Here is a 22,316-nt window from a genome sequence, read left to right as displayed (position 1 = left end):
ATATGTGACTTATGTTTGATTTTTCTCTGTAGTCATTGTCATTACTAATATGCCAAATTGCTAATAGAATGAGAGATCTGGTAATCCATGGTAATCTTATCTAGGTCTTGGTGCAGCATATGCCCCCATAACTAGATCAGTGTTTCCAAGTAGAATAAATTATTCTTAACAATTTTTTGTTTTTGTTATTTACATAATTTTTGTGAACATGAGAGAAGTTTGTCTATTACAGAGCATCATTACCAAGCAAACATCTAAGGAGTAAGATAATGTTTAGCATAAATTTGTCATAGGCTTTTCAGTTACAAATGTTTGTTACCAGGAAACTTGGTTCCTATTGTTTGTCATGAACCACCCTAACATCTAAATAAAATTTTCTCAGAAATGAAATGCAATCTTCTGGTCAGGCAAATTTCTCCACTATTCTAGGCATAAATTTTTACCAGATTACTCACGAACCTTGACTTGAGGTTTTTATGTGCTTGTGCACAACAGGTTCTATTAATGGATTAGTGAATATAGTCTGTTATTCTTTTCTTGAGGTAAAGTAACTTGCTAGGATGGTAGTAGCAGTATCTGAATTCACATAGTTGAATAATGCTTTGCATAAAATAAAACTAACTACAAATTCAGATAAAAATTATTTTAAAAAATTTTTTTATTTTTAAAAATTTTTTATTAGTGAATCACCGTGAGGTACAGTTACAGACTTACAGACTTTCATGCTTGCATTTCAGTTATACAATGGTCAAGTACCCATCTTCCACCACCAATGGTTCCAGCATTCCTCCCACCATCCCCGTCCCGACCCCTCCACCCCATCAAGCCCCTTTTGCTCTCTTTCTCCTTTTGGGTGTTGTGGTTTGCAATAGAGGTATTGAGTGGCCATCGTGTTCAGTCTATAGTCTACTTTCAGCCCTCATCTCCATTCTTGGAGCAGGACCTCCTAGTACCCTTGTACTTGGTGGTCTCTTCTCTATCTGAGCTGGCTTTTTCCCCAGCATTCGAGGCCAGCTTCTAAGCTGTGGAGTAATCTTCCTGGTACTTCTCTACTAGTCTTGGGTGTTAGTCTCCCATTCTGTTACTTTATATTCCACAAATGAGTACAATCTTTCTATGACAGATAAAAATTCTTAACCTCTTTTATGGTAATGATTCATATGGTATTAACTTATCTCAATTTTTTACTACCTAATATAAGCCAAACACTAAAGTTTATGATTTTATTGAGAAAAGTGATTAAAAATAAATAAATTTTTTTTACTTTGACTTGAAAATGATTGTTGTATGTCTCTTTGAGGGAGTGTTTGAAGTTTAGAAACAGACTTAATATGATATTAGTGTTCTATAATTTTCCTAGTTACTTTTCTCTTTTTGAACAAATGATTATCTTTTGTTGGACAAAAAGAGAATGTATTATGACTCAGGTTATTTTTTGCTGTTTTTGAGGGGGGAAATTGATGTTTGTATCATGAAGAAATTTAAATAAAAAATTGTTTAGGCTGAAAGACATTATTGACTTATATCACTTTTTCCTGCCTTAGAAATCACATAATTAAGAAGATTGAGACAGAAAATGAAGTCAAAGTCAATGGAATGAACATTTGGAATGAAGAAGACGCAGGTGATGATTTTAATTTTGTGGAGCTGGAGCAGATTTCTCCAGGAAAGAAACAAAATGGAATTCCGCATCCCAGAGATAGCACTGCTATTTTTAATGGACATGCTCACAGTTCGAATGGTGCCTTAAAGACACAGGATTGTGCGGTGCTCTCGGGTGCCGGCGCTGCCAGCAGGCTTTCTCCAGACCTCACCCCAGAAGAGGAGAAGGCTGAGAGAAGCAGCGCCAACCTCAGAGACTGCAGCACGCCCCCATCCCAGCACAGCGCCAGTCACCCAGATGTTCCTCGGAATCCATACAGAACTCACTCCTTCCCGTTAGCATCTTTGCACAGTAACTCTAAGCTAAACGGTGCTCACCACTCCACGGTTCAGGGGCCTTCAAGCACAAAAAGCACTTCTGTAGTACCTGCTGCCAGCAAGGCAGCCCCTTCAGTGCCATCCAAACCTTCAGACTACAATTTCATTTCGGACTTCTATTCCCGTTCAAGACTGCATCACATATCAACTTGGAAGTGTGAACTGACCGAGTTTGTCAATGCCCTACAAAGAAAGAGTAGTGGTATCTTTCCAGGAAGGGAAAAGTTAAAAAAAATGAAAACAGGCAGGTCTTCACTTGTTGTAACTGACACAGGTAGATACTTTAACTAAAATTGTTTTCTTAAGACATAAGTCATGCTTGGTCGTTGCATTATTGAACTAGTTGATAGTCTAATCAATGCTACCCTTTTAAGAACATGACCTTAGGACTGTCAGCTTTTGTAATTTACAGTAATTAAGAGTGGTATTCTTTTACTAAAACTCATTTTTAAAAAATTAGATTTTTGTAGCAATTTGAGATTTTTTTCAATAATTTACATAATAACAAATTTGGGATTGTGAGCCTTTTGTTTCTCCTGTAGAACCTTAACCTGGTTGAAACTTTGAACTGTGTAAAATATCACTTGTATTATATTCAGTGCTTAAGATCCTGTAAAGATGAATTGGTCTGGTAAGAGTGTTAATTTCTAGAACCCTGCATTTTGATTTTTAAATAAGTAGATCGATTAGTTGATTTTGTTTTTTAATATTTTCTTTGTTATCCAAAACAGACAAACTCAACAATGACAGGCTTTATTACTGTGCCCAGTTATAAGTTAGTATTTGGTTTGAGGTTTTAGTTGCTTTTTATTGCTTTTGGAGAATCTGTCTTAGGGAGGATCTGAGGGATGATTTGATGACCTCTTAATTTATAGCCTGGAAACAGGGACAGAGAGAAGCTCCTGTTTCTGTCACTGCACTGGGTGATTAGAACCTGTACATTTCGGGTTCTTTCTCTGTTACGTTTTGTTGTTTGATATATTTTAAATGCCTTTGCTAATTAAATATTATAGTGTAATGTTATAGTTACTAAGCTATCTTTACCTTAAAATTTATTTGAATTTTAAGACCAGAGAACTTTTTTTTTTCCGTCTTTGGGTCACAGTAGAGACGTTACCGGTGCCCACTCGAGCAAATAGATGAACAATGGGATGACAGTGATGACAGGACAGTGATACAGAGTGGTCTAAATCTTTTGAGGATATGTAAATTTTGGGAAGCCTTTTATGGAAAGTTGCTGTCAGTACTAATATTCTTGAGTTTGTTGAAGGAAAATTCCTTTAGGAGATGGGATTTTTTTATTTTTTATTTATTTTTTTATTTTATTTTTTTTTATTAGTTTATTTTTAATTAGAGAGTCATCGTGAGGGTACAGTTACAGATCCATACATCTTTGTGCTCATGCTTCCCCCATACAAAGTTCAATAACCCATCCCTTCACCAGTGCCCATTCTCCACCACCTGTAAACCCAACATCCCTCCCCCCTCCCCAGACCCGTCTCCCCCCACCCCACCCTGCCACTATGGCAGGGAATTCCCTTTTGTTTTCTCTCTCTGATTAGGTGTTGTGGTTTGCAATAGAGGTGTTGAGTGGCCATTGTGTTCAGTCTCTAGTCTGTATTCCACCCGCCTCACCCTTCCCCCACATGACCTCCAACCACATTTTACTTGGTGGTGAGATGGGATTTTTTTAGCTAGTGAGTTCAACGTTCTTTTTCTCCAAGACTTAGGTATCTGGGAATAGGCTGAGGTTGCATTAGCAGATAGTCAGGAAAGGTGGCTGGACAAGGGTTAAGGGGACTGTGAACTTCTATGAAGCTCAGGATGATTGAAAGCTAGAGACACCCTTAGCTTCTTAAAAGTGATATACATGCTTCAGAGGGGATGTATTTCACGGCATAGGAGAAAAATGTTACTTATGCACTTTTAAAATATGTATGTTTACAGTTGTGGTGGCTTGATGACTCTACTCTGAAATAAGTCTGCCTGAGATTGAATACCAGTTTACTGATTGTATGACATACAAGTTATTAATCTCCAAAATGGACATAAGATTTTCTACTTTATAATGTGAGAATTTAAATTCATAACTGTAACCCTCTCCAAAGAGTGTGTGACACCGAGTAGGCTCAGTGATGGTCACGTGTGGGACAGGCTGAATGCAAGCTTTGCATGTGGGGTGCTGGACTCGGCCCCCAGCGGCGCGTGACCCTTAGAGCACCACTGGGAGTGAACTCCGAGCATCATTGCTGGGTGTGTGCCAAACCTCCCCAAACCCAGTCCCCAAGAGGGGATAGTTTTTATTGATAGTTGCTAAGGTTTGTAGACAACATACAATTTTAGTTCACTGGATCCTAATTTACATCACTTAGCCTGTTCTTGTAAAAACATTTATTTTTGTGATATATTCGGCATAAATGCTTTTTAAGATAAGCATTTAAACAAAATGTTAGAGACTTCATTATTATATAGCCTAGAAAAGTATGGTATCCTTGTAATTGTAATTAATGTTTGTTGACAATATTTATCTGAATTTTCAGAATGGAGATGAAATTAGCTTGAGTTATAGAAATAACTAACAGATTCTGCATTTTAAAGAATTTTCCTCTGTGTAAGCATTCAAGAGTATAATTACTATGTTTAAGTAGACTTTTTAATGTACAAATTACTTTGGAATTTGAAACTTTTTTTTTTCCTTTTAGGAAATATGTCAGTATTGAGTTCACCCAGACATCAGAGCTGTATAATGCATGTTGATATGGATTGCTTCTTTGTATCAGTGGGTATACGAAATAGACCAGATCTCAAAGGTCTGTATTCTTAAGAAACTCCATGTATTGTTATATATATTCTAAAGAATCACAAAACTTTTAAATAATGCTCTTAATTTTTCTTGGCAAAATCAATTCCTGCCTCTAAATTTTCTGGACTTCTTTATCATGAAATGAAAAAAATATTTTTCTCCCTGCCCTGAAGAATCCAAGACTTTGGGGAATGATGCTCATCTTTAGTTGAAGGTTCTTTCATCCAAGACTCATGTAGACAGGAGCCTGCATTGGTTATTTCTCTATTTTCACTATCTTACCGCTTTACTAACCATGGAAATTTGGCGGTGTAGCAAGTGTCTGTGTGATTTGGACAGCTCTGCTTTCTATTGAAGTAAAAAACTTCTTGACTGGGCCAGAGGCAGTAGAGTGGTTAACGCCCTTGTGTTACGTGCAGCCAGGCCATGGCACTGCATATGGTCCTCTCAGCACTGTCAGCAGTGGCCCAACTCTGAGTACTGCTGGGTGTGACCTTGAAGCTGGGGAAGGGGGCAGAAAGGCTGTTATCCCAATGCTAGTGAACATTTTTAGCTTTCTTGTGGTAGAATAATTTTCTGTTATTGAATATTGCCATAGTATCTGGTTTTTGGTCTTTATATTAATGATGGCCTTTATGTTAATGAAATACTTGATATTTGTTAGAAAGTCAATGTTTTTAAAAATCTTTTTTGTGGATTTTTTAAATAATTTCATATCTGACAAGTTAACTATTTTTCCTTTCTGAGAGTTCTTAAAAGGAAGCACAAAGTCTTATAGATTAAATTGCCTTGTTTTTGTCATAAATAGTTACTACTTCACTGGAAAGAAGTGTTTAGAACATTAGTTGACTGGTCCATGGTTTTTGGGTTGGTTTTTTTTTCCCCTATGCCATCAGTTACTATTTGATGTATTTATTTAGCCCTTGGTACATACTCTTTTGGTAAAATACATGTGAATTATCCATGTTTTGTAAAATTGTAATTGTAACTTAAAATACAAGGAAATGATACATGGAATATTTTATAATATATTAAGGTGCCATATGTTTATATTGGTCAGTTTGTGATTGTGCATACATGTTAGTTTCCCTTACTGTAAAATTAAGATTAGTTTTATGTTGCCCTGCTTTTCTGATAACAAAAATATAAAACCTAGATATAGCTATGCTTTTTCCTAATCCGTTAGATATCTGAATAATCTGGAATTCACATTGCCTTTTTGTGTTTCAAAAAAGAAAAAACATAAAACATATTATTACTGTAATAAATAATTCACCTTTTGGTGAAACTTAGAAACTTAGATGAGTTGTATAGTGATTGATTACCCTTAGAGATAAATAGGTTAACACCTAAATCCAATTTAAAAAATAAAAAAATTTAATTTAGAAAATTACATACTTCCAGAAATTTTTCATGACATTTTCAGTGGCATTAGCATTCCTATACTTACGTTTTAAGGTAATTTGACTCCTTTTTCACAGGAAAACCAGTGGCTGTTACAAGTAACAAAGGAACAGGGAGGGCACCTTTGCGTCCTGGTACCAACCCCCAGTTGGAGTGGCAGTATTACCAGAATAAAATCCTGAAAGGCAAAGCAGGTACAAAAAAATTCTCTGCAGACTTTTGGAGTATGGTATTGGTATCATTGTTACAGAAATGAAAGAAGAGTTGAAACTTCTTCATTCAAGGCTTTTAATATTAAGGATGCCTGTGACATCTTAAAGCAAAATGTTAATGTAATGCAAATGAGTTACTTGCCTATAGTTATTCTTTGTTGAGTTTGGTGGTGCTATTTCTTGTGATGGAGTGAATATTTTAAAAGGTGTGATTATTTTCATAAAAATTTAGAATGGGTGAAAATCATGGGCATTTTGTGAAAACCTTTAGATATGAGAACTTATTACTAGTTGGATCACTGATCATGGTAAGGATACTAAAATTCTTATTGTAGAAGATATGTATGAGGCAGTGAATTAAAATGGTAGGAATTTATTTCAAATAGAAGATAAATAGATAAGTAATCACACCCCCTTTTTTAAAAATGCTTTTTCTTAAATGTTCAGCTCTCTTACATAGAAACCATTTTCCTGTCACCTCAGCTTCTGAATTTTAAATATTAATGCAAATAGAAAATATGTTTATTGTAATTGTAATATATATTTTTTCCTTGCCGGTTAAATTACCTGAGAAATATTTGCTTAGAATCTTGATTTTAGACATTGATCAGTTTACTTATGGAGGTCTGCAAAGCCAAAACTATAAAATTCGTAGTACAGAAAAATTTCAATGAGAATGTATTTCAAATGAGATAATACCTCAGAATAGAACACCTGCAGTTTAATTTTGTCCCATTTATTTTAGGGCCCAAGTTTTCAGTTATAAAGCCTGAGCTGAGTTTAGAAGTGTCTCTATGAAATATACTAAGGCAAAAGGAAAGCCAGTGGCTATCTCTTAGGACTTAATTGGAGATTAGTCTTCTTGATGGTGTACAAGTGAAGATAATTGTCACTTTCTTTTATTAGGCTTCATGTATGTAAGTTTCTTCCAAATAAAGTTTTTCATGGTCTTTTTGAAATGCTAACTTTTTTGTGTGTCATGATTAGCTTTTGGAGTAGCTAATATTGAGATTATTGATATTTGGTTGTTTCGTGGAGTTTGACAATGTAGATTGTTTCTTAAGTGTCAGTAGTATGGTTTTGGGTTTTGTTTTTCTGTGTAATGTGACTAAAAATGAAATTTTAGTTTCTAGAAAAAAGTAGCTTAAAGAGGTGTACTATACATGTTGCATATTGGGCACTCAGTAAAAACTTGACGAAAATTTAAATAGGGACAGCGCCATGTTGCTCACTCACTTAGTGCTCAAAGTGGACTCAGGGGACTCTTCTTTGCTCTATATTTATTTGTTTCTGCAGTGTTTCTATCAGAGCTTAGCCTTGGCATTCGTGCATTGCCTTGGAGTACCAGAGAGCTAATCTTCTGTCTTTCCTTCCTTCACAGAGCAGCCGACCAGAGTAGTCTGTTAGCAGAAGGCTATTATTAGATACTTAATTGTCTTCAGTCAGCTGAGCCACTGGATTTTTATGTTCTAAGGTCTTTTGTAGACGTGGGTGGTAAACTAGAAGCACATAAATACTCGGATAAATTTGAAGATAATCAAAATAGATTTTCTGTGACTAGAAAAGATAGAACTTGTATTTTTACATTTTCTTTGGCTTGATTTTATTTACCTTCATGTCCTAAGCCTTACTAAATGCTTACTAAAGCATTTTCTGCTATCAGGTAAATAGATTGTAACTTGATTATATAAAGTTTGGTTGCAGCTAAGTTTATACTTAGAACTTGTTTTCAATACCATTGTCTCCTTTCCTTGTTACTTTCTGATCTTTTTCTGGATTCATTCTAAATGTGACATCAATCTTTAAAATATTGACAGTTTAGAACTTAAAGTCTTAGGCTTCTATATACTAACTTTAAAAAACTATTTGGCTCTAATATTTTGACTTAACAATATCAAAATATTGTGTTAGAACAAATAGCATCTTTAAGTGCTTTATAGGATCTTCAATTTCTTGCGTCATACCAAAACCTCCTGTCTAATGAGCCCTGCACTGCCAGGGCATCTGTCTCCTTTTATGGCCTCTGCTGGCAGCAGCTGCCTGAGCAGTGCATAGCAGTTACACTTCTCATTGACAATCTTGTCATTTTACACAAGACTCCTGGTTAGGCCTTTTTATCCTTTCCTGGAGTCTAGGCTTCAGTTGTTTCCTGTCCCTTCAACAACTTCAGTTTTCATTCTAAAGAACAGCAGTTTTAAAATTCGTACCAGTCAAAGATTTATTCTCAGTGATTTCTTTTTCACAGACTTGGGTCCTGGCCTCAGATTTCTCACCGTTCCTCCACATTCTCCATGTGCCCGTCTAGTTTGTCAAGTTTTGATGAGCAGTTCTCCACTTTGCCCTCCATGAGGACAGTGTGTCCCTGCATTTCCCTGAATCTCCCATGGAGCACCTACTCCGCTCTGGAGGGATCACCCAGTCTGCGGCACTGTGGAAAAGGTCAGCAGCCCCGTGAAGAGAGACCTGAGGGGCTGCCCCTCAGCCAGGGCGTCAAATGCAGGGACCAAGGCGCTGTTCTCACCTCAAGCTTGATTTTTCTGTTACTTCTGAGACAAGTGTTGTTAACCAACCCTTCAGATGTGTCGCATAGCTCTCTGACTTGAAGGTGTAACTCAGGCCTTTGAAAGGCAGCTAATTGCCCCTGGTCAGGCTTCACCTCTTCTATTCTTAATCCTATTTTTGTTTTTGTTTTAGTAGCAACCTTTGCTGAACTGTGATACTGATAATCCTAAAATTCTTACAGATTTTGGTTTAGGCCTAGTAAGGTGTTATTTAAACTTCTGAGACCCTTCAGGAACACAGGATAGTCTGCTCTGCCTTTTCTCCTTAACTTCTCAGTAGTATAGTATGGAAGTCATAATAGATCAGAAATCATAGCTCATGTGATCTGTTCTCCTACTTTCTTGTGTGATACAAGTGGGATCTGACTCTTAAAATGCCGATAATTTGATTCTGATCTTCATTTATGCCATGTATAGGGCCTGGAATCCAGAAATGCTTGTTTGGTTGCATAATTGAATAAAAGACATAATGATTCCTAGAATCAAATCAGAAAGAGTTGCTTCAGCCAACAGAATCCATACACCTGTGCCTTGTTGTTCTGGTGGTCTTTAACTTGTGTGATTTTACTGGGAATATTATTTCTCTGAAATAATCAGAAGATATGTGCTGGTTTGTCCGTTACTTATTGTTAAATTATTCAAAGTAGGTTGTCCAGGATTAACTAATGCAGAGTCTGATTTTACTAACACCATTTTTGATTATAATAGAACCATAGATAAAACTGTGCATTTGGAATATATGTTTTTAAAGAGTCCCTTGGAATTGATAGTATCCCAAAAGATCCGTATGAAGTTGTGTTTTAATTTATTTCTCAGTTACCAGTGGAGCTAATAATGGTGGTTAAGGAAGTCTGTTGGTAGGCTCTCTAGACTACATGCTCTATATTCTTATGTAAAACTGTAGATTTCTTTAGTTATTATGAGATATTGTTGAACTATTTAGATTAAAATTGTTACTCTAACAATTCTGTAACACAGTTGGTATTCTGATTATACGTGAATGTTCTTAATGAAACATGCACTAATGAACCAAAAGTATAATTTCCTGAAAGAGGACTATGAACTTTTTATATTTCATGTTTGTTTAGAGAAAAGTCTTAAACTTAAGGTCAAACCTCTTTAAAGCATTTGGTCTACTAGGTAATTGTTTATTCCAGTGGCTTGTAGAAATTTGATGTTTGCTGGACATGTTAATTTTTGAAGTTTAGCAGCTAGTTCTTTTAGGAACAGTAAAGACTATTGAGTGAAATTTCTTTTTTCCTTTAATTATTTTCATTTACAATCCTTTAAAGCTATAGGAGAGGATTAATCTTCCAATTACTTTTCATCTTTGTCCTCTCAAGAGACTTAAGTATAGCGTTGTTTATTTGTTGGTGGGGGCACACCGGGTGGTGCTCAGGAGGGCTTCCTCCTGGCTCTGTGGTCAGGGATCACCCCCAGTGGTGCTTGGGAAACCACATGAGGTTCCAGTGATCAAGCCACATTGGCTGCATGCACAGCAAGCACCTTATCCACTATACTAGCAATCTGGCTCTTAAAGGGATATTTTTCTATAGATTTATATTTCTGGTTAGGTATGTTTAAGCAAAACTTATTAAAACACTTTCAGTTTGATAACTTTCTGATTGCTGGTGAAGAAAATAATGAGATCAAACCACTTAGAGCTGTACAGTTTATTGAGTAGGTAAACGACAATTGATATAACTATATTTGGAATATAGCAAAAATTTTATATGAACAGAATAAAAATTTCTTGAGTAAAAGTTACAGAAAATCCATCTTTAACATACAATTATTTAATTTTATTATTTTTAAAGCAGAGATACCAGACTCATCAATGTGGGAGAATCAAGATTCAGCACAAATAAATGGCATAGATTCTGTTTTGTCAAAGGCTGAAATTGCATCTTGTAGTTACGAAGCCAGGTATGTAGACATTAAATGTTGCAATATTTATACATAAATTGCTCTTTATATAGTTTTTAAGTGGATTCAAATGTGCTAGTCAGGTTTATGATTTAAATATGTTATGGAAAGAAATATTTTCTAGTCCTAGTTCCTTTGGTTCCTTTTTATTTATTTCATAAATATTAAATAACTCCTTAATTACTTTTGTTTCTTTATAAATCAATAGCTTGTACAGTAGAAATTGCCAGAAATTGGGCATTGTCATTTGAAACATTTTTCTCTTAATGAATGAAATGAAAGAATTGGGTATATTTTAGTAGGAGAGGGCCCTAGTGTTTCTTCCTTTGATCATTCCTCTTATAGTAGAGAAAAGGTTCTTGTAATTTAAACTTCCCAATATTTAGTGTTTTTTAATTGTTGAAGCTCTTAAATCACAGGCTAATAATTCTATACTGGCACACCTAATAACCTCACCTAAATTTGCGGGGTTATCAGCATGTAATTACATGCTGTAGATTTTTATCTTTTTTGTTTTTGGTTTTGCGGCCACACCTGACAGTGCTCAGGACTTACTCCTGGCCCTGCTCTCAGGGATCACTCCTGGCAGGCTCAATATATGTGGTGCTAGGGATCAAACTTAGGTTAGCCACGTGTAGACAAGCACTCTACCTGTTGCACTATCACTCCAGTCCTGGTTTTTATCTGATAATAACCTCACACACTCATTACAATTCATTGTTTTAATATAAGAGTGAACACACATATTCCTCATACTGTAAAATAGTCATTTAGAAATAATTGATTATATTAAAAAGTAAGAAGGAAGGTTTGGAGAGAGAGTACATTGGGTAGGGCTCTGGCCTTGTACTCTGCGTACCTGAGTTCTGTCTCTAGCACCACATAAAGCTCTCGAGCACCACCAGAAGTGATTCCTGAGCACAGCTGCGTGTGGCACAAAATCAGACCAACCCCCCCCCCAAAAAAAAGGCAGAAGGAGTGATAATGAATTGGTATAATTAAAAAGCAATCTTTATTATATATGTATATTTTCTCTTTTTATAAAAACACATATTTTACTCTTATGACTTAGAACTTTTTTTGCATTTTTGGGTCACACCCGGCAATGCTCAGGATTTACTCCTGGCTTTGTTCTCAGGAATTACTCCTTTCGGTACTCAGGGGACCATGTGGCATGTTGGGAATTGAACCTGGTTCGGTCGTGTGCAAGGCAAATGCTCTACCTGCTGTGCTGTTGCTCCAGTCTCTGAAGGGCCTTTTTGTTTGTGCAACTGATCCACTTTAGATCCTGGTTGAATTCAGTGCATTGTCCAACTTGAGCACTGTTTGAGGAGTTGCTGAGCACAGAGAGGAATAGCTTGAGAACACCAATGTCTATGATCACACACAAATGCACAAGGAATATTGCTTACACATGTAATACTTTCTCATTCATCACCAATTTCTGGGTTATCCCAGAATCCCATTCTGGGCCAGATGGTTCACTTAGTTTCTAGCTCACTCCTGTAATGGAGATCATGAAGTTAACTCCAGCAACTGGAAGTTCAGTGCAATGTAAACAAAAATCAGGGCTCAGACAGTTCAGCTGGGAAGTAGCAGACCCAGTTACCATCCTTAGCACCCTAGAGGGTTCCCTAAGCCCAGTGTGGAGTGATCCCTGAGCAGTCAGCAATAAGTCCTCAGCGCTACAGAATGTGCACCCCCAAAATGAATCAGTAAACACAAAACAGCATTATATCTGAATATTAACGTCTTGGGCAATAGCACAGCAGGTAGGGCGTTTGCCTTCATGCGGCTGACCTGGGTTTGATTCCTCCGCCCCTCTCAGAGAGCCCGGGAAACTACCGAGAGTATCCTGCCCACACGGCAGAGCCTAGCAAGCTACCCGTGGCGTATTCGATATGCCAAAAACAGTAACAAGTCTCGCAATGGAGATGTTACTGGTGCCTGCTCGAGCAAATCGATGAGAAACGGAATGACAGTGATACGTGTGATGACTTAGAACCATTTTATATTGTTGGAAAGTAATATTTTTAAGAGCAACCATGTCACTTATTTTTCTCCTTTTAAAAGAGTTAGGTATGTATGTCTCACATTCATGTTTCTTTAATTGGATTATAATTGACATAGCATTTCAGATATACAACATAATGGTTTGATAAATTAATACTTTCCTGTCTTAAGTACTGGTGTTATTTAAGCAAATCTAATTTGAATAGAAATTATTTAAACTTTACCCTCTAACCAGAATAATAGATTTAAAATTCTGCCAATTTGTGGGCTGGAGCGATAGTACAGCGGGTAGAGCGTTTCCCTTGCGCATAGCTAACCTGGGTTCGATTCCCAGCATCCCAAATGGTCCCCAGAGCACCGCCAGGAGTAATTCCTGAGTGCAAAACCAGGAGTAACCCCTGTGCATCGCTGGGTGTGACCCAAAAAGCAAAAAATAAAATTTTTAATTTAAAAATAAATCTTGCCAATTTTATAAGGATATTTAAGAAAAAAATAAGTATGGGGGCTGGAGTGATAGCACAGCGTGTAGGGCATCTGCCTTGCATGCGTTCAACCCGGGTTGGATTCCCAGCATCTCATATGGTCCCCTGAGCACCACCAGGAGTAATTCCTGAGTGCATGAGCCAGGAATAACCCCTATGCATCGCCAGGTGTGACCCAAAAAGAAAAAAAAAAATATGTTCAAACATGTGCAATTATACAGTATTTTTAGGGTTTTTTTTTTTATTTTGACATGCCAAAGTTGAAGTCCCAAAGAGTTCTTTTCCTCATTAAAGAATTAATATCTTAATCTTTTTCATGATTAATAGTTCTTGTAGACAAAGAGCTGAAACTTAACTTTAGTAAAAAATAAAATAAATATAAATGCATTTGGGATTATCATTCTTTTATTAGCACTGTATATTTTATCCCAAAGTGGGCAATCCTGACCATGGGTACCTCTGGGGTGAACCAGGGTGGCAGCAGTCTAGTCTCGGGTACAGTTGAGGTACCTGTTCTCTTTAAAGAAGATAGGTTTCTAGGAGAGCTGAGTAATTTTCTTTTTTCCCTGAAAAGGGCATAGGCCAAGTAAGATTGGAAACCTCTGGCATAGGCAATTTGGAGATAATTTTATGTTGCTTTAAGTCTCTTCTCACTGTTCGCTAGGGTGTTCTGTGTCCAAGGGCTCAGGATGTCCAAAAATAACTTTCAATCTTTGAATTTGCTGATTGGCTGAATGAAAGCTCCTTTTCTCTCCTGCTGTTGCTCCCTCAGGGCAGCTTATCTGAATGCTGGAAAGGAAGTGCACATAGAAATATTAGCATGTAGTTTTAGATTCAGATAGTAACAATTTCACTATTTAGCTCCAGTCTTGCTGGGATAGCACATTTGTAATGTACTGTGTGGTGGTTATTAAGCTTAAAGTCTTACAATAATTGGGGTATGGATAGTGATGTTTAAGGAGTTGCATAAAATGACAAAAAAGTAAATTTGAGAATTAGTTGGGGAAAGAGGCCCTCTGAGACAACAGTGTGGTGTATTTGTCTTTTAATTGTAATTTTCTGTTTTCTAAAAAAATTGTTCCTAATGAAGGTCTCTTCAGAAATGATTCTTGGATACCTCTTTTGAGGACTGTTCATTAGTTATATTTTCCTTATGTGAGGAGTTTGTTTTCAACAAGTTTTTCTACAGTTGCATCTAGGAATTGCTTCTGGGAATGAATTGTAGATATAGTTACACCTGTTTGCATTGTTAAATTTTCAGTAGGCATGAACTAATAATCATGGCATGAACAGAGGATGAAATGTGATTGTGAGATGGTAGAATGTGTAGGTAGGGTGTGTTTACTAGGGGTGAGAATATTCGGTCCAGTTGTAACCCTGTGCTTATAAAGATTACATGTTAGGGTTCATAGTCATGTGGATGGTCACGACTTTTTTTTTTCTTTTTGGGTCACATCTGGTGATGCACAGGGGTTACTCCTGGCGGTGCTCAGGGGACCATATGGGATGCTGGGAATCGAACCCAGGTCGGCTGCATGCAAGGCAAATGCCCTTCCCACTGTACTATTTCTCCAGCCCCGATTCTTGTTTTATGGAATGGCAACAACAGTAAACTCTTTGAAGCAGTGGTCAGCCACACCTGGCTATGCTCAAGGGATAAGCAGAGCCAGGGATTAAACCCCCGGTTCTAGCTCCAGTCCTTTGCTCCATCTCCCAATTTTCCCATCAAAGGCTCCTGCATTTTTCAAATCTGCCATGCCTGGGATCTAATCTAGGACCTTACACGTGTAAGGAAAGTGCTTTACCACCTTGCTACATCCCCATGCCCATGGTGATTTGAAGATTTTGAGGAGGTCTAATTCAACAAATAGAATGGGCTAAGTGTAGCATATTACAAAATAAGACTATGCTCAATGCATATGGAAACAGGGATTAAGCTTTTTCTATAGCATATGTTTATGAGTTAATGGCACTTCATCCAGTAATTGATGGAGGGTTAATCACTGTTTTGCATTCATCTTTTTTTGGTCATTTTATCTGAGTCATTTCTAACTTTCCAACCAGCAATTTCAGGTATTTTGTTTTCCTTTATTATAGGAAACAAATAAAGTTTGTTTGTGTATATATATATATATAGGTTGGCCGCGTGCAAGGCAAACGCCCTAAATATATAAATTTCCTTACCTTACTGAATAAAGTTTACTGACTCTGATCTAGTAGTTTTCAACCTTTTACACACGAGAGTTGACCTGTGTCTGGTCCAAGGACAGTAAACCATCTTTCAGAGGCAGTCCTGTAGTAAATTGGTTTCAGTTGTTTTGTGCCTGAGTTCCAAATCACTCCTCTCTAGCTTCTCCTGGTTGACAGGATCCCTTTCCTGAACACTGTAATGTCTGTTTTGCTCACGATCTTTTATCGTCCACTTTGCAAAAATACTTGACGTAAATTTTTGTTGAATTAATGTCTTCTCTTTTTATCTTTTTCATGGGGGGCTAACACCTGGCAGTGTTGTGGGGATGGAGGTGGGGGCCGAATCCTGTGTCACCCTCTGTGTGTCTGGCCAGGCTGTGCTTGGGGTCATGGGGTGCGTGCTGGGAATCAGACTTAGGGTCTCGCTTGTGCTAGTGTTGTTTGGCTTGACTCATCTGTGTCTGTGCCCTGCCCCAGAGTGTTTTTCTCTTCTTTAGGTCTGTGGTCTCCTGGCAGTATCCAGCCTTCGGGGTCACTGGTTAGGTCTGGCAGGACTTGTTTTCCTTACCAGGCTGTTTCCAGCAGTCAGTCCTTCCATGGTATCCCCCCTTGTGCTTTTCATTAACAAGGGGCCTTGGAATTAAGTAACTCTCTACCTTTTGTGTTCATAAGTAAATGTAATGCTTTCATATTTTGTTCAGAGAATTTGGATTCTTTCTTCTTGTTTTTGTTTTGAGGCAACACTTTTCAGTGCCAGGGCCACCCTTGTGAGCATGCTTAGGCTGTGTGCAGGGATTAAACCCAGGTTCTTTTATGCACTGCTGACCTGTATTTAGATCCCCACTCCCTCCTCCCTCCCTTCCTTCCTGACTCTAGGAGTCTGTTTGAACATTGTCGTAGACATCTGAATATTCGAAGACTGTTATGTATGTCTGATAAATCGGCACAGCTCCATACTATTAAATACTAAGAGAGGCTGGAGAGCTGTTACATGTGATTTTCGCATGATGTACATAGATGCTTTGCACAGGGCTGACCCAGGTTCCATCCCTATATCCCTTATGCCCTCCGCCAAGCTCCACCAGGACTGATCCCTCAGTTAGAGCCAGTATGCCCTGAGCACAGACAGGTGTGGCCCAGAAACAACATAAAAACCCTTAGGAAATACTTTTATGTAACAGTCATTTAGTGTATTCAGTGAGAGTATATGATTTGGTGGAACAATGCTTATCATTTTGCTGTTTTTACTTAAATAGTTTTTGATTCATTAGCAAGTGATAAAATGGAATTTTATTAATTGTATATAATTCCATAATTATTTTATGAGCTGACTGCTCCAAATATCAAAAGTAATGTGGGGCATTGAGACACACAGTAGATTTAAAATTTACCATTTTCAATTAGGTCCCTCAAAGTTGTGGAACCCTGGCCCCTGTCCAGAGTGATGGCCTTCCATGTACAATGCTGTTGGCATCGCAGCCCCTGGAGCCACTTCGGGAGCATGGAATTGGTCAATTGGGAATTGGGTGGTAATAGGATGAGTACATTTTGTCTGTTTGTCACTTAGCACTGTTCTGTGTAGTTCTTTCGTTTATACTCTTTGTCTTTGGGGGATGAGCCCTGGCCAAACTGTGCCACTTTTTAAGGGAAGAAACCCTCTTTGGACAGCACGTTCCTGCTCTGTGGTGCTTGTGATATCACCAGCATATGGCATGCTGGCATCTCTGCGAAGGGGCCAGAGGTCTGAGTCTCAGGGAAGCTTCAGATACACTCATGAGCCAAATCTGGTCTTTAATAACATATCTTGGCATATTTAAACATATCATTTACACTAATCAGATCATTGCGTAATTGGGGGGAACAAACCTGATCTTTTTTAATTGTCTCCACTTGACCCCTAATTTGAAAAATGGAGTTAATGGAAATTATGTATTAGTGGCATGGGGAAATAACATTTGATAATTGATTTTGCATAGAAATATTTTTAGTATAACATCCATTGTATTTTTTTCTCCCTCTAGACAAGTTGGCATTAAGAATGGAATGTTCTTTGGGCAAGCTAAGCAGCTTTGTCCAAATCTTCAGGCTGTTCCATATGATTTTCATGCATATAAGGAAGTTGCACGAAGGATGTATGAAACATTGGCAAGGTTAGTACATAATATCACTTTCATGTGTGTGTTTCTTTGTGTGTTTCTTATTAAAGGGCCATCCAGTCTGTGTGGGGTTTTCAGGATCACTCTTGGTAGACTTTGATCCTCTCGGGGAATCCTGTCCTCAGCGCTGCAGTCTGTCAGCCTTCTCTCCTACCTATGATCAGCTCTGGTAGTTGGGAGTTCAGTTGCTAGATGATAACTTGTTCTGCTTGGATGCCTCAGGTGCTTCCCGATGTTGAGGAAGTTAAGGAAGCAGAGACAGACATTTCTTAAATTTAGTGGTTCTAGTTTTCTTTCCATGGGACAAGGCAGAGGAAGTATTAGAATTCTGTAATAGGTTCAGTGCTCAGCGGCAGGGTTTACGTTGCCAGGGACCAAATTCAGATTTACTAGACTGAATTTATACCTAAAATGAGAACTGATTCAGTTCTCAAAAGTCTAGATGCATTTCTTTTCTTTTCAGCCAGTATGTTAATTTCTGATTCCATGAGAAAACAAATAAATGCTTTATTACTATTGATTCAAATGTATGTTTTTCTTCTTTTGAGAATGGTCCATTTTCCAAAATGGTTTAAAACTGAAATGTGTATTGAGAAAGTTGATAAGCAGAGCTTGTTTCTTACTCTGGACATATTTGAACTTTTTTGTTAGTTTTTTTGGTTTCATTTTTGGGTCATACATGGAGGTATTCTCGGCTCTGCACTCAGGGATCACTTCTGATGGGTTTCGGGGGACCATATTCGGTACCAGGGATGGAACTCAGGTCAGCCTTATGCAAGGCAAGCACACTCTCTGCTTATTACCCCTCTGCCCCAAGCAGCTATAACCTTTAAACTGAAAAAATTAAGTTCTGTTTTCATCCATGCAGAAATTCTGTTCTTTGGATTTGTGGTTCATGTATTTAATTAGCTTTGGAGCCACAGAGCACTCTTCCTTCCTCTTTTTCCCTAGGCAATCAGAACAAGTCCTTGATTGTAGCTAGATCATATAAGATGACCAAACCCCAGTTCTGAGATAGCTCCATGTTCAGGGGGGCAGATGATGTCTTCCTAGACTTGTAGTTGAGGTGACTGGTCATTATTTCCTACAGTATCTGCAGCAACTATATTTAAGTATTTAAGAGAGCATTCATTTCTTATATGACTGTTTCTTAACATTTTTGAGGTAGAGTGTTTAAAGGATATTTTTAGTTTGAATATTATGGGTCTAGTACACTACCTACTTGTCATCTGTTCAGATTTCAAAAAAATTCTATAGCTAAACTGGAATGATTAGTTCTGTAATTTTGTGAATAAAGAAAAAGAAAACATTAACTGTAAACATTATAGTTAAAATAGATGACTAATTGTCTCATGCCAGTTTAATTAAAATATTGATACTTTTAATTTAATGGGCTGGGTATGTACTTTCATGCAGGAATCCCAGGTTCAATCCCTGGTACCACATGGCCCCTCAGTCACTAGCTGGTGTGACCCAAAACCAAAACTCAAAAAAAAAAACAATGCCCTCCCTAAGGACAAAACCCATACAGCTATTTTTTTTTTTAGCATCTTGAGTTTCTAAAGAAATGTTGAAGACTGCTACCATAAGACCATTTCTTTTGCAACGTGAGTGTGACTCTGCTTCTGCCCTTTCCCCATAGCTATACACATAACATCGAAGCTGTCAGTTGTGATGAAGCGTTGGTAGATATCACAGAAATCCTTGCAGAGACCAGACTTACTCCTGATGAGTTTGCAAATGCTGTACGAATGGAGATTAAAGACCAGACTAAATGTGCTGCCTCTGTTGGGATTGGTCAGTATCCAGATAATTGAATCTGTTCTTTTTAGTAGTGATTCAAAAATGTTAAAAAGTAGTTACAAAACTACTTTTTAACTGTATAGGTTGAAAACGAGTAGCATTGCCCACAATGGTGTAACGAGCATAAAGTATTAGAAATGCAAATAAAAGATTACTGACATTTAAATTAACAAGTCAAAATATCATTACTTTTTTCCTTATGGTATGTGAATTCAGTGTTTGCAAATAATAGAGGTTTTTTTCCAAAACAGAACAAAGGCTATATTTATTTTGAGTTCTGGTTTGTTTTGTTTTTTGTTTTGTTTTGTTTGTTTGTTTAGGGGGGCCACATGTGGTGATGCTCAGGAGTTAACTCCTTGCAGCACCAGGGAGACCCTATGGGATGCTGGAGATTGAGCCTGGTTGGTGGCGCACAAAGCAGATTACTTCCAGATGAAGGCCATATTTAAAGTTAGGCCTCTTTACTGTCAGGTCTTTCTCCCACCTTTTTCAAGTCTTTCTTCTGGTTCTTTAAGCTTTATACCTTTCCCCTCAGCTACTCCCACCATGGATGCTTTTGGTGGTCTTGGGGATTGGGGTGGGAATGCAACCCCAACCCTTTCCAGTCTTAACTCCAGAATGTCTGCAGTAATTGCGTAGAGTGAACCCTTTGGTTCTAATGTCCTGCTTTTGTTCCTCGAGCAATATTTCTTCGGCCAGTTTCCTACCAGTCTGCTGGAAAATGAGCTGATTCTTGATCATTGCCCTCAATTCCTCTAGCTCCCCGGTCTTTAGACCTTAGCCACTTTTTCTTTCAGCTGAGTAGGTGTTGGAGTGGCACTTTTTTTTGAACAAAGAAACTTAACTGACCAATAAAAATGCTGATTATAATTTGTAATACTTAATAAAATTTTGCCTGTTTATACTGTATTAGAAATGATCAAAATTGAAAGTTAGTTTGATAATACAAGCTATTACAAGTAATCTTTGTAAATGCCTTCAATGTGAAATTTAATAATTGTGGAAAGTATTTTTTTAACTTTTGAAAAACATTTTTTAGGTTCTAATATCCTCCTGGCCAGAATGGCAACTAGAAAAGCAAAACCCGATGGCCAATATCATTTAAAACCAGAAGAAGTAGATGATTTCATTAGAGGCCAGCTAGTTACTAATCTACCAGGTAAATATGAATCTTCTCTTTTTAACTTGTAATTTTTGTAAACATTTATTAAGTTTCTTTTCCCGGTTCTGTAATGTATCTCTTTCTTTAAAAACAGGAATTAGTCCGGGAAGACAATACAGGAGGTAAGGTGCTTGCCTTGCATGCGGCCAACCCCAGTTCAGGTCCCCAGCACCACATGTGGTCCCTGAGCCCTGCTGGGTGTGTCCCACCCCCTCCCTCAAAAAAAGAACAGAGAAGCTTAAAACTGCAAGAAACAACAATATTTTAAAATCTATTACTGTGTGAGAAACAAACTTTAGTAATTTCATGATGGATGTCTAATTCTCCAGTTGACTTACCAGGATCATAATTTTACATTTTATTTTGTTTCTCCTGTGTTTTACTGTATTTCTCAGATTGCACGATCAAATTTAATCCTAAGAAATTGTATTTAATTTCTTTTTTTTTTTAATATTTGGTTCACACCCAGCAGTGCTCAGGGATTACTCCTGGCTCTGCTCTCAGGGATCACTCCTGGCATTGGGGGACCATATATGGTGCCAGGGATCAAACCTGGGTCGGCAGCATGCAAGGTAAGTGGGCTTTCCCTCTGTACCACATTTCTCTGGTCCTAAGAAATCATTTTGAAGGGAAAGTGATGTACTTGCCTTTTTGCCTTCAAATAAATTGAAATAGTAATACAACCCAGAGATGAAGATTTGAGCATCAGTTGTTTCATTTACAAATTTATCCTGTAGGGCTAATTATGGTTGGATGAGTTAGTAAGTTAATAGTCCTAAAAGTAGAAACCATGTGAACCATATAGGTAAATCTAAAGATGAGCAGAGTGGGAAGGAGAGGACCCTGACACGGTGGAGGGACCCAGACACTGGGGGTGATGTGGAGCTGGAATGTAGTATGTATGAAAACCTGCCATTGTAAATTGTAAATATTGTAAATTACGGTGCCTACGATTGTTTTAGAAAGCAAAAAAGAAAAGTATTATGTTTTGCTAACTTGGAAGTTGACGCTAAACTTCATCTATGTCTTTTCTTGCCTTTTGGTACAGAATGTTTAGTTGTTTCATACTTTTATATCTGACAGGGTGATTCGCCTTGCATGTAAAAATCTTTTTATGAAGAAGTTAAATATAGTTAGAAATAAATGGTCCCCTTTGGGGACCTGAATATGGTGTGAAGTTTTGTATGTAGAACAATTGATTGGCAGATTTTCTGTATAGGCTGTTTATGGTCAATATCTCCTTTAAAAGTTTCTCTAAGTCTGGGTGGGAGCAATAGTACAGCAGATAGGGCCCTTGCCTTGAGTGCAGCTGAACCAAGTCCAAGCACCCTATTGGTCCCCCAAACCTGCTGGAATGATCCCTACATGTAGGACCAGGAGTAACCCCTGAGCACACCGGTGTGGCCCCAAAAGAAAAATAAATTCTCTTAAATCTTACAATTATCCTTGTACCATTTAAGATACTCCCTCCTGTTTGCTTATAAAATAGCCTCTCTTAGCGTCACAAAACTCCCTTGTGTTGGCAGTAAGAAAAGTTGAAAATGGTACCCTGTTTCTGGTTGGAGGTAGGCAAGAGGGGTCACACCTAGAGGTGCTCAGGGCTTCCTTCTTGCTCTGTGTAGGA

At 37.7% G+C, this 22,316-nt stretch overlaps 1 protein-coding gene across 10 annotated transcripts in view; it reads left to right on the top strand.

The window, feature by feature from the left end:
• The window catches only part of REV1 (REV1 DNA directed polymerase), a 100,231-nt gene that overhangs the window by 52,610 nt on the left and 25,305 nt on the right, over positions 1-22,316 (top strand). For 7 of the 10 annotated variants that reach the window (XM_055120095.1, XM_055120088.1, XM_055120090.1 and 4 more), the window contains 7 exons: positions 1,545-2,254; positions 4,683-4,790; positions 6,265-6,381; positions 10,778-10,886; positions 17,593-17,721; positions 19,370-19,524; positions 20,570-20,689. In XM_055120095.1, the coding sequence (XP_054976070.1) occupies positions 1,545-2,254; positions 4,683-4,790; positions 6,265-6,381; positions 10,778-10,886; positions 17,593-17,721; positions 19,370-19,524; positions 20,570-20,689 (1,448 nt within the window). Of the gene's footprint in view, positions 1-1,544; positions 2,255-4,682; positions 4,791-6,264; positions 6,382-8,644; positions 8,839-10,777; positions 10,887-17,012; positions 17,101-17,592; positions 17,722-19,369; positions 19,525-20,569; positions 20,690-22,316 lie in introns of those variants that run through there. The other 3 variants (XM_055120089.1, XM_055120097.1, XM_055120098.1) reach the window with 3 other exon arrangements.

Source organism: Sorex araneus, chromosome X (assembly GCF_027595985.1).
Source record: "Sorex araneus isolate mSorAra2 chromosome X, mSorAra2.pri, whole genome shotgun sequence".
NCBI lineage: Eukaryota > Metazoa > Chordata > Mammalia > Eulipotyphla > Soricidae > Sorex > Sorex araneus.
This window is presented reverse-complemented; position numbering and strand designations above follow the sequence as displayed.